Source organism: Pungitius pungitius, chromosome 13, assembly GCF_949316345.1.
Source record: "Pungitius pungitius chromosome 13, fPunPun2.1, whole genome shotgun sequence".
Taxonomy (NCBI): Eukaryota; Metazoa; Chordata; class Actinopteri; order Perciformes; family Gasterosteidae; genus Pungitius; species Pungitius pungitius.
The window spans coordinates 10,483,966-10,496,885 of NC_084912.1; the positions used below are offsets into that span (position 1 = coordinate 10,483,966).

The 12,920-nt window shown below is 42.4% G+C and overlaps 1 protein-coding gene across 1 annotated transcript; it reads right to left on the reverse strand.

Annotated features, from left to right (window-relative positions):
* Positions 1-337: 337 nt before the first annotated feature.
* On the reverse strand, positions 338-11,885 carry col9a1b (collagen, type IX, alpha 1b). Its single transcript, XM_037465498.2, has 32 exons — positions 11,744-11,885; positions 11,257-11,319; positions 11,118-11,153; positions 10,961-11,023; positions 9,917-9,970; positions 9,532-9,567; positions 9,384-9,407; positions 9,229-9,282; positions 8,299-8,352; positions 8,084-8,116; positions 7,932-7,988; positions 7,775-7,828; positions 6,587-6,640; positions 6,431-6,484; positions 6,254-6,307; positions 6,113-6,166; positions 5,945-5,998; positions 5,798-5,851; positions 5,626-5,679; positions 5,065-5,109; positions 4,927-4,980; positions 4,785-4,838; positions 4,635-4,688; positions 4,052-4,123; positions 3,849-3,884; positions 3,709-3,753; positions 3,569-3,601; positions 3,336-3,482; positions 2,627-2,681; positions 1,529-1,717; positions 1,369-1,446; positions 338-1,206 (listed from the first exon to the last, which is right to left on the reverse strand). Exons 1-32 carry the CDS (start codon positions 11,819-11,821, stop codon positions 1,010-1,012), a joined length of 2,043 nt encoding a protein of 680 aa, XP_037321395.2. The 5' UTR covers positions 11,822-11,885; the 3' UTR covers positions 338-1,009.
* Between the last annotated feature and the right edge of the window lie 1,035 nt (positions 11,886-12,920).

Below are 12,920 nucleotides of genomic sequence, written 5' to 3' on the forward strand. Positions count from 1 at the left end.
ATGGACCTTTGGAGCGTCTACATTTCAACAAGCTGGCAAACTCCATCTGGCTGATTAAGATTGTGTGATCCCGTGGAAAGTTGAGATTGTCTTGTCAACCGTGGTATCTTTTATGTGTTTTTATTGTTGAGAACTTAAGCTTTTCCATGTATTTGTCACAGAATTTATCATTACAAAATTATAACAGAATACAGAATGCATTCATCACTTCATGTGTTGTTTTCTTTATTTGTTACATTAATGAGAGTACCCTCTCATCCCAAAAATATATTTCAATATATGCATGTCTGCACTCTGTTGTCATTATGTACAATGAGGCAAAATCTCACATCAGGTTGTTTCGTGGGAAATATAATTGACCACAATTTCAAACATTTTTTTTTACAGATTTACAACATTTTCAAAACACTGATGTCATTTCATCTTCTGTACTAAGCAATGCTTAAACCTCATATCTTAAGCAATGCTTAAACCTCATATCTTAAGATGGGCTTTCAGCAGGTTTATCTTTGGTATATTAGCACATTGCAGAACACATAATTAGAAAATGGCACTTTAACCAAACTAATTCCTAATTCCTGATTTGCTCTGGGTGGTTATGGGAAATGCTCTGAGAGAAGGTGGAGGAGCTTTTATTGATGGAACCTGTAAGTCTTGAGCATGAAAACGAAAAGGCAGGCAGAGGGTACAAGGAGAGTGGGATAAACAAACATCTCTGGACATGTCATTTTCTCTCAGAAATGTGAGCACACCTTCCTGAAAATATCAAAAGATCCCTCGGGTGGAAAGAAAAACACAAGAACAAGCTAGATCGTTGCAACACATCAAAAATAATGTTTTTTCTTTTGCTGTCGGTGATGCGTTTGGCACAAAACATATTCCCAAAGACTAGAGGTTAATGGAGGGAATTCACCACACCAACCCCGTGCCCTGGGACCAAAACTGTGAAAAATGTTGTGTGCTCAGAGGAGCTAATCCAACAGTCTTTGTATCCAGGCCACAGTGGCTCTTAGTTCCCTGCAGGTCCCTTCACATCCAGAGACTGGTGGGCGGCCCCCGCCTGCAGGTTGCAAGCCGAAGGGTCGCAGTAGCCATTGGGACCGGCCCCGCCGGGAGGCCCGGGTACGCCGTGCTGTCCAGGGACGCCGGGAGGTCCCCTCTGTCCGTCCCGACCGTCTTGACCGTAGCCAGGTTTGCCCGGCTCACCTGTGTGCACCGCGTTCATTTTAGGATGCTGGTTGCTAGATCTGAAGGACTGGTTCTCATTTACTATATCTATTTCGTACAAGTCATAAGTTATTATAAAAGACAGACTTTTTTAAAGATTTCAAGATAGAAGGACCAATTCAAAAGACAAAATGTACTCACCAGGAAGTCCGGGAGGTCCTTGCTGACCTTTAGGTCCCCGCACAGTGGGCCCCCTGGAGCCTCTGTCTCCCATTTCACCTGTGACACGTATTATGTAATGCAGACATTTGTGTACAAACATGTAATTGTTGGATTAGATGCACGCCAAAACATTCACTACCTTTGGGCCCTTTCATTCCAATGTGTCCTGTTGGCCCTTTGAGTCCTGGAAGGCCTCTGGATCCACTCAGCCCAGGGAAGCCATTGTCTCCGGGAGGACCAGGTTGCCCTGGAGGTCCAGGCTTTCCAGGTAAACCGGCTACGCCAGACTCTGGCCTCCTTAAACTAGCGGCTAACTGGGCCAGCTGTTCTGTTGGAGCAGAAAGAAGACCATGAACCAGATTAACTTTTAATGCATATCATTAAATGCTCATTTAATGCAAGTGAGCGTTTCAAAACAGATGTAGCAAAGATATATTCAGGGACTTTTTAAAACATAACACTTTGTACTAAACAAGTAAGCTCATCTCTGAAAGCCCTGAAGCAACTGCCATAGAAGAGATAGTCCAAAAGCTCTTGTACTTGAGTCAGTGGGAAGCAGAGCGAGGTGAAACCGTGGTCACAGTTTCCCTCGAGCTCCTCCTGTTTTTCAACATCTATCTATAAAACCTCAGTAAATTGTGCAGAAAATAGATATTACTCTTTATGCCAGGCAATCAGCAAAAGGAAATGTACATTCATGGTGCAAAGGATCCAATATTAGTCTCTTGTGGCTGGTTGCGGCGTAGAATCCTGCTCTGAGACTTTAGCTTTCTGTCTCCTGATGAGAATTCATGCAGGAGCTGCTTGACTGCTCTATTTTTTTTAAAGATATTCCTCCCGTGCACGCTCTTGGCGTGGAGTGGAGGAGAGCTGGTGTGCTGAAGGTGAAATTAATTTTTCAGCACATATAGGGTATAAAAAAATCATGAGTGTAGGAGGTGTGAAGAGGTACAGTAAGAGCAGCAGAACGAAGGGGGAACAGAGGGCGGGACTTCAGAGAACATTTCTGAGGAGCGGAAACTTTCATCCATCACATTAACTGAGACTGAAGTTTATTTCATGTTTATTTCATGTTTCTGGTTATTGCACCAAGTATTCGGCTGCCACCCAGATCAATGAGACAACGGAGGGGCGGCTATACGTGTGTGGTTGTGTAATGAGGCATTCGGGAAAAGACTAAAGTCACGAAATGAGGCACAAGGGAATGATAAATGGGGTCAATGGCTTCAGTTCTTACCTTGCATGACTCGCATGCAGACTTGTTTGATGTGCTGATCGCTTGGCTCTTTCCCCTGAAGGAAAAGAGAGATGTCTTAATAGATTTCCTGACAGTGTCTAAAACATTTACCGTATCACAACCTTAAAGTGCTGTCAACAAACAAAACACAGCACCCTTGGTCTGTTTGTTTGTCCCTCCATTTTACTGTCTCGCTTTCACTACGTTTAAAAGACTGAATAGTTTGAGCTTAAAATCACTGTGATGTATTTCGATGTGTTCCCTGCAGCTGAACAAAATATTGAGGTTCAGTGTTTTAGTATTAGCACAGGTTGAAATTATAAAAAGGACATATAAGAAGGATTTATTAACAGTAGTCTTTCAGGAGAAAGTACTTCAAAAAACTAGTACCATTCTATGCTTTTAGGAGTAGAACCTCACCAGTAAGACGATGTTAGATGATGAGTAGGTTAAAAGGAAGATTTGTAAGCAAACATGACGTATATTGACATAGATATACAGGATGCCAGTGTTTTCCAAAGATGGTGAAGCCGTGAACCCTCCTACTCTGCCTTTCATTGGCTAGTAGGTATGAAGAATGAGGTCAGAGATCAAGGAAAACCAATCAGAGGCAGAGTAGGGCGGGTCACGCCGTCGCCATCCTAAGAAGAGACCAACTGCATCCTGGACACAAGGAGGTCTAATTCAAAGTTGTACATGGTGAACCTACCGCAGGGCCCTGGGACCCTCTGACTCCGGGTTGACCCCTGTTCCCCTGCATGCCCCTCGGCCCAGGTGAGCCAGGCGGCCCCTCGATTCCCGGCTGACCTCGACTGCCCTCAGGACCTCTTTTGCCAACTTCGCCGGGGTTACCGACCTAAGCAGAAAGAATGAACACAGTAATGTTCACTTCCGTAATCCAAACTCTGAGCCACCAGGTCAGAACGTTCTGTTTGAACTCACCTCTCCTTTAGATCCAGATTCTCCTGCCTCGCCCTACAACACCATTCATGAATCACAGCGAAAGGAAAGAATACATTGCACTGGTGAGATTCACCTCTGTGATTAATAATGAAATGAATGGTGTCGGTGTAACAACTTACATGATCCCCTTTCTCTCCGGGGTTCCCCTCATCCCCTTGGCTTCCCTATAACAACACAATCTGTAAATGATTCATGCAAAGCAACCCAATTTGTATTTCAATGCAGCATTGGATTAATATTTAGCATGAGGCTTTCAAACCTGTTCTCCTTTGGGTCCTCCATCTCCACGTTCTCCCTGCAATAAGCCAGACTGAATGAGTTAACTTGCTAAATGATCGTTAGTGTTGTGAGGTTTCACTAGAGGGAGCTGATCAGCTGCATGTCTGAGCATTAATCTCTTTGTTACTGTTTAAAAATTGTGTAATTTTTTTTCAGAAAAGGTCTCCGGATGGGTTTTCTTACCCTCTCTCCTTTCACCCCGGGCAGGCCAGAAGGACCAGGGAGACCGGGAAGCCCGGGGTCACCTTTGGGTCCCTGTAAAAAAAAAGAGCATTCACATTACGTACGGCATCCAAGCAGCTTTATTAAGTAGGAACTTTGCTCTTTTCTTATTAAGACATTAATAATATTAAGGCGGAAAACGCTCAAACAGCAATAGTTATGGGAAGATGACTATTATTGTGGGCATGTTTGTGAACAACGCTCCCACTTTGATCACTGAGCGACTATCTGAGGAATGCCAGGAGAACAGAGAGCTCATTCAGCCCGCTGCTCACTAGTCTCTAGCATTACTGTGAAAATAGACCTCATGTGAGATCCAGCCCGAGTCTATTCTCTCAGACATTCCTGTGACACAACAGAGGTGTCCTTCCTTGTTCAGCTCCCTGCATTCAAAGCATCAAACTTGCATCTGTTAAGCAGTTATTTCCAAAATGAAGTCATGGATCAAAAATATTGACTTTGAATTGAGTTTGAATCAAAACCAACGAGTTTGAATCTACCTTAAATCTGATTGTACGCTTCGACTCGTGTGCTCATTACTTACCCTAGCACCTGGCTTGCCGGCTGAACCTATAGGGCCTTGTGCTCCCAAAGCTCCCTGGGAACAAAAGAAAAACAACAAGAAAGTACATTTTAAAATGAACATTTAAAACAAAGTGAAAACAGTAGAAATTGAAGCAGGACAAATACTTACAGGTTCACCTATCGGTCCGACAGGCCCGAGCTCGCCTTGCTCTCCGCGCTCGCCCTGAGGTGTCACAGGGAAACAACTCAGTGACACAACGGAGGTGACAAAAGCCACGCCGCTGTCTTAACAAGTGCGCGTTTGTACTTACTTCCTTGCCAGCGGGACCCAATGTCCCGGGGAAGCCTGCTTGACCTACGTCTCCCTGTGCAGAAACAAAGCAAGAGCTTGGTTGAGCATTTAGAAAAACTAAATAAAAGAAAATTGTATAATTGATCAAATAAACAACCTTAGGACCACTTAAGCCATTTGGTCCAGGTACACCAGGCAAACCCTAAAAAAAGAGAGAGGGATATAAATATTCAAAGAAGAACAATCTCTGGCAGGAAGTGTCATTTGTGAAAGAGAATACAGCTCTCAAAGATAAAGAGGCTTTAAAAGATAAAAAATACCTTTTGTTTTTAGCTTTTGACCCAAACGAGCTAAAGGTGATAAATGTGATCTGGATATTTTAATTAGAGGATGACTTCCATGCCTACAAAAATCTGTCTTAGTGCTGTCACAGGCTCGTGTTTGCCAACCTTTTCTCATTAGCTTCTTACATTACACTAATCACAGATGAGTGGGCTGGAAAAACTTTCCTTTCATTTTTCTACCAGACGAAGATACAGCATAGCCTGTTGTACATTGTATGTAATAGAATAACAGATATAAATAGTGACTTGATAGTGGAAATGGCAGGTCTGTACTGCAGCAGGGATGAGCTGTGGTGCTTTAAACTGCTCCTGAGGAGTGCACTCAGGTGCATCCGATCCGATTCACTCAGTTTGGGGTCAGAGGTCATACTCACAGGAAGCCCCTGAAGTCCGACCTCTCCGGGGACGCCTGACTTCCCAATGCCTCCCTACAGGGAAACAGACCGTGAAAGAATGAAGCTCCTGACAGCAAGAGACTTACTGCGAACACGTTTTGATACAATGAGCTTCACCAGTTGCATAAATGAATTAGCAGAAATACTCTACCTTTCCTCCGGGCATCCCAGGAATACCCTCGCGGCCGTCCACACCCGGCAAGCCCTTGTTACAAAAAGCAAAAACTAAAATGATCCGCCTGCAGAAAACATGTCCGAACATTTAAGCCTTATTTGTCATCGGTGATCAGACACTCACAGCGCCTCCCTTTGGCCCTGGAACACCTGAGATTCCTCTCTGCCCTTGAATACCCTGAAAAACCAAGCAACGGTACATTTGGTCAGTTTTGTTAAAACGCTAAGATTATATTCCTTGTATTCAACGTTTATTTGTTCACTTCCGTGTTATTAATGTGTTAAAACTTACCGTTTCACCTTTAGGTCCAGGCTCACCCATCCCGCCTCGTTGACCATGATCCCCCTGAAATAATGCATTGAATCGTACACTGGTCATTGGGACTCAATTTGCTGCCAACATCTAAGCACATGTAGTGTCTGAGAAACTTACAGTTGCCCCTGCAACACCCTGGGGACCTGGATCTCCATCAAGACCTCGAGCTCCCTGTCAGAAAACCATATTAGTAGGGGTTGTATAATCTGTTTTAATAACATTTATATGGAATATCATGAAATAAGATATTCTGGACGAAGCTGACATGGGTTGAGATATCGTAGGAAGATTTACCATTTCTCCCTTGTGGCCAATCATTCCCATGGCTCCGCGAATTCCTTGAGGGCCCTGACATAACAAACAAAAGAGGTGCCTCAGTGAGCAGGAGAAAGAGAACCTGAGACAGAAAAGAACAAACTCTAAAATGAAAGACTAATTGTGGTTTCCAACCCTTGGTCCTTGAGATCCGACTTCCCCTTGACCTCCTTGGTCTCCATCCTCACCCTGAGTGAACGAAAGAGAAAGAACATTAGCAGAAAAGCAGCACAAAGTCAATTAGATGAAACACTGGACATTTCTTGAACTAAGGATCTTATCCACTGCGCGTTAATACACATTTTCAGAAATGAAATGCAGATAATGTTCTCCTGCTTTGCTAATTACAAATAATTGATATGCTGACTGCGTGGTCAGCATATCAATTACTTTGTGTTTAAAGAATGCAATTTCTTCATTTAATTATGTTCATTATAAATGACTATTAAGATAGTTAATTTAACATAATAAAAAGATGATCCTGCTTGATTCTCGGATTTTTTAATAGAATTATCCACAGTTAATAACTAAAACTTAATAGAAATGTTTGATTCAAAACATATAAAGAATCTTGCCCTTGTCATAGATTATATGATATTGTTATATATCTAATATAGATTTTTTTTAAATGTCTGTGTTTTCAAAGCACTGCATGTTTGGTCACACAATCAAATCTGGCCAGGGTGCTTACTCATATTTTAACATTCTTCTTCAATGTGCGGACAATTTACATTGTGAGAACAATCCACGACACAATATCTGTTTATTCTGTTGTGAGATGTAAACATCGTTGAGGTGGTTGAAGGCCCCTCACATGAAACTTTTAGTAAAGGAGAAACTCTCTGGGATGCAGCGCAGCCTGAAACTAAATCATATCCTGCCATGAGGTGATGAAGTAAGATAGGCCCGGACTCATTTCCATTTATATAGTGCATAGACACATTACAGGGAGAAGCTGGTTGTGCTTGAACATCATTTCAAATAAATCATCCTCTATGCAGTGCCAGGTGTCGGAGGCACTGCACACAGGCATGTATCACTTCCTCTTGAAAGACAGCAGACAGGGCTTGTCTCCAAGGTGCAACGAGTCCCCTTTTCACATTACAGCCATGCATCATTTGGCCTCAGATGAGGAGGCGCAGCGTCATGTGTGGCAGTTGTGGGGGAGAATTCACATTTTTACGTAACCTTTCATGCAGTTTGATGTGAGGATTAATTTAAACTGTTGATGTTTGAAGTTGAAGTTGAAGATGTTGGATGTTCATTTGGTTAGAAATGCTTGCCTTTGGCTTAGGGACAGAAGTTAAAAGGAACATATTTTACCTTGTGCCCTTGTTTCCCAGGTTCACCTGCTTCACCTTTTACACCTTTGTGACCCTTAACGCACACAAAGAATCAAAACAGCACTGATTAAAAACATAATATATTTCGGCACTAACAGGATTTTAATATAGATTTAGCCTTAATCTGCACTTCTCACCTTCATGCCAGGAAGTCCAGGATGACCCGAGGTCCCAGGTGGACAAGAGTTTGGACACTACACAATAAAAGCAACACAAAAGTCAGGAAATGGTCCTGACAATATATTTTAAAAAACAAATACTTAATATCATTGTAAAGTCAAAGATTTACCAGGTCAGCACTGACTTGCATTCCAGACGCACCCTGAAATTGAGAAAAGTTTACACTGTTATAATGTGACTTGACATGATGATGAAAGCTTTTAAATCATCATATAAAAGGTGGCGTGCATTGGTGGTGTCACTAATACGGTCAAATGAATAGATTGTCCCCAACATGCTCCGTCCAGTGGGAAATATAATCACTTGCAAATTGATGTCACTTACTCTGGGCCCCGCTGGTCCACGGGGGCCCTGTGGCCCTCTCACACCTATGGACCCCTGTAGAAAGACATCACAAGTGTCACAAACTGCACAGCACTCCCTTCGCTCTGTCATTAGGAGTCCTGGCATAGACATACAGTAGCTGTTCTTTGCCTTACTGTGACTCATACTCTCTTACAGTCAGGCTTAGCTCACAAAGTCACATTATACTAAAACACCTGTACGCAGAGTCAACCCTCTGGAAGCACGCTGTTTGACCATTACAATGTCTATGCTTTGTTCTCTAAAATGAAGTACCAGTACATTCAGTATTTCAAGAAACATCCATAATACATTCTCCACTGTAACTCTACCAGATTTTAGCAAGATCGGGCGCATTTTAAAGTCTGCAAATGCATTTTAACCAGCCCACTTGTTGTATGTGCAAATATTCATTTAGGATCATTTTATTTCACTATTTATAATAGAAGGTTAAAACCCCAACATCATATATACAATTACTGCTTTGAAGTCAACTATAAGCTGAATTTATGAAATAAAATCGCTTTTTACAAATAATTCAAATATTACAAATTAGTACAAATAAACACTTCTATTAGTAAAATACTCAACTATTAACTATCACATTTAATATAAAGTGTAACATGTATGCATGTTTATTTGTATACATGCATATTATTTGTTATAGACCTGTGTTTTCATCTTAATTTATTGACACAACAGTATGTAGTGCCGTGCGGATACATTGTGTTCATAAGAGTGTTTATTATGACCTGTAGACAGGTTTTTGGGGAAAGTGGCTTCATCTGAAGGTAAGCAGTCTGTTCTGTTATTGACTACTGTTGGCCTTCCACCACCTCAGCGCTCATGTCGGTAGGATACGATATGTGAGTGCGTTCTCTATTCACATTCCATTTATCTGTCTCTACTCACAAGTGGTCCAGCTTTTCCCAAATCACCCAGAAGTCCTGCAGGCCCAGGTGGTCCCTGTTCAAAATAACATGTCAAGTCCAGTCCATAACACATTTTTGCATAATGACAAGATTTAAAATAAACTGTGTATTTGTTGTGTAGCATAAATGACTTACGGGGGGTCCATCAGGCCCGACACCCTAAAGAGAGATATAAAGCATTACACATACTGTGTGGTGTATATCATTTAGTGTGCACCACAATTTAGATTTTCAGATGGTCATGGTTGGTCTGATCCTTGGATTGAGAGGAAAAGGTACTCACAGTGGCTCCACGAGGTCCAACCTTTCCAGGTTCACCCTAAAGAACAAAGATAAATACATTAGACACAAAGAAGTGGAAATACCTCCTGAAACACTGTGGTCAGGTCATATGCAGCCATGTGAGCCTGCAGTTAACATTCCTCCAGTGTATCACATGACTTCTTCAGGCACCATTGACCCAGCAATGTTTAGCCTAATGAGGACCGATGTTGGGGCTCCGCTCCCCACGGAGATTACAGACTTGCAGGATTAAGTCTCATTTGTCATGAGGAATTGGTTTATCCACTGCGGCTCCTGTGGCTATGCCGAAAAGACTGGACAGCAGCTTGGCAGCGTTTCACTGGCAGTCTCTGAAGCAGCAAAGCGAAGGCTCATTAGTCACTCACTTTCTGTCCGGGGGGACCATCGGGCCCAGGATCTCCAAAAGGGCCGGTCAAACCCTGCAGATGAGAGAGATCATGCTTAACTAATGCAACAATAGAACATAAAAAAAACTTTAGCAACTGTATATTTTTAAATTCATTAACCAGCTATTTTTATTTCCCCACCTATCCATTTTCTTAACCATCAGATGTCTATGTCTTACATCCTCATATAATAACCACACTGCAGTGGGAGGAGTCCTAATAATAAACAAGATTATCTGTGACCGCCTCATCGTGAATGTTTCAATATATACTGCAATGCAGCTCCATGTCCGTCAGGCCCATTGAACTCAAAGCTCTGTTTTTGAGTACGTTGTGACGTCCGATTTCACAGACACACAAAAAAAGTCAGCGGGGGAAAAACTTTCACACTGCAAACCAAGCAGAGAGCAACATTCCTCTGGCTCATTTCAAACAAGCGCACTGAGAGGAATCATTCCACACCGTTTTGAGGATTCTCGACAACAGATACCAAGAGCAGCAGGCCAACAAAGCTGCGATTGTTCTCACAGTCGTGTTAGATGTATCGAGGTATTGCACAGCCACAATGACTCAACATTCATTACATTAAGTGGCATTGTGAGACTCACACTTTATCATCCGAAAGAGTTTGAGGTGAACTGAGAGTCACCTACAGACCCTCTTTATCCCTCTATTATCAACACCATTATTGTTTTTCCAACCCCTCCTTTAAACTCGAGGGAGCAAAGTTAATTACATTACCGGTTCCCGGTTTACCTTTTTAAAAAGGAAATTTGAATTGGTTCATCCTGTTTAATATATTCTTCACATTTTTAGCACACATTCCCTCCACATCCCATGCTAAATCTGAGATCCCATTGGTCACTCTGCTAAGTAGATATAATTGATGATGGGGGGAGGATCACTCTTTGTAGTTCCACCCCTTTGCAGACATGCAGATTGCATGCTGTCCGTGGCCTACGATGCAAATGTATTGTATCAAATATACATGTATGTATCAAATATGAAACCAAGAGTACTCACGTCATTTCCAGGAATTCCAGGTAATCCCGAAGAGCCGGGTTTACCTGCATCTCCATCAGGTCCCTGAAAAAACAGTTCCACGTACACACATATTTCAGCGAAAAGCCCTTCCAATAAAAAGGGATGCATTTTTAAAAGAATTAAATGTCATAATTACAGGAGGTCCCTCCTCGCCATCATCTCCCCTTTCCCCCTGAAATGAAAGAGTGTAAATGCTTTAAGGTGAACAGATAGTGAACTAATTCTTAGTATTTGGCACACAATATGGACAATGTCTCTGGACTGAGAGCACTTACAGCAATGCCATCAATTCCTGGGACACCGGCAGGTCCAGGAGGGCCAGCCGGTCCTTGGCTCCTCTGAGTAACAAAATAATAACAATAATATTAATTTTAGAAAATATTAGCTGACTTTCCAAAAAGACTTTCCAATTATTTTAGTGACAAAGTTAGAACAGGTGTATCGCTTTATGGTACGCTCAGACTCTTTGGGATTCCAAAAAAATAGCTCACAGCCTAGATAGGTGATATCTGATTGCAGAATACTTTAGCATTCTCCAACACTGCAAAAGGAAATATTTTTTTAAAAAGGACACTCGACAGTAGTCTCACCCCTGACTCTTGTTCCTGGCAAATGGCCTGTAAATCAATTTACTGGATAAAACAACCTTTCACCATTATTAGGTCGGCACCAGAAGACCACTCACCTGCACCTCTGTCACATCAGTCTGCAGAGACACATAGGGAGAGAGAGAGAGGGAGAGAGAAACATAATGAGTCTTACTTGAGCGGAGCAGATAAGGACAAGCTGCAGAAGCAGACCCAAAAGTGGCCCTCTAACACTGTGGGCCCGAGCCATCATCTCCCCGTGGGCACAAAAGCAAAATGTTGTAGTCCTTTCTCTGGGATTTGTTGGGCTGAAGGAGCCCCCCGACACAACAAGCCAACTGAACCGGCTTCAGCTATCTAGAGCGTCCCAGGTCCCATAGCCGTCAGGGGGCTCATGTATATTCATACAGTGTTGCAGGAAGCGATTGGATGGTTTGCAGAGGGGGCTCCGCAGGGAGGGGCTTCAATGCATACACCACCAATAAGCAGGGTCAGCGGGTTATTTGACCTCTGCTAAGGGTTTTATTCCAACTACATTTTTGGATGAGACAAATGTAATGTAAGTTTTCTCTGTAATCATCAGAAATCTGACGTGAGGGCAGCTATATGGGGGCAAGTGGAGAACTTTTTTTTTTTAAACAGTTTTGCTTTGACGCACACACAATTTGGGTAGCCTGTTCCTTAAATGTATGCCCGTTCTCAATTGACGACAATTAGGCTCAACGCGCTAAACGAACATGCCACAAAGCTCCGACACCTCAAACTAAGGACTCCATTGTTGTTTAGAGTGCTATTCAAATTGTTCTTACCAATGTCCTGGCTGGGAGGTCATAACATGCCTCTGCCCGGGCTCGCGTCACATCGCAGTAAATCACCATTGACTGGAGTTCAAACTTGATAAATACACAAAAATAACACATTAGCACAAGAGGCAGCTGATTAAAAAATGTCTATATTTGTATTTTTGAAATATGGACTGTTTGTCTCAGACGGGGAGCGTCCTCTCTCCATTTGCGTTCTAGCTGCGCTATGAGCAAGCTCAAGATGAGCAAGCTCAAGATTGCCCACAGAAGGCGGGTCTAAGAAGCACTTTAGCCAGTTGCTGATTAAATAAAACAATATGTGACATAAACTTAAGCTAATTGTGTCCTTAAGTAGACTCAGCCTTGGGCAACAAGGGTTTTTCCCCGAGCTTGCACGTTCTTATCATGGGAAGGCTAGTGCCGGATGATTTTATTCCAATTCAATCAAACAAGATGGCATATACAATACATATTATATCATACTGATTATGTATTATACTGAATTGTGTGTTACAAAAATAAGATTGTCAAGAGTTATTTACTGCTTTT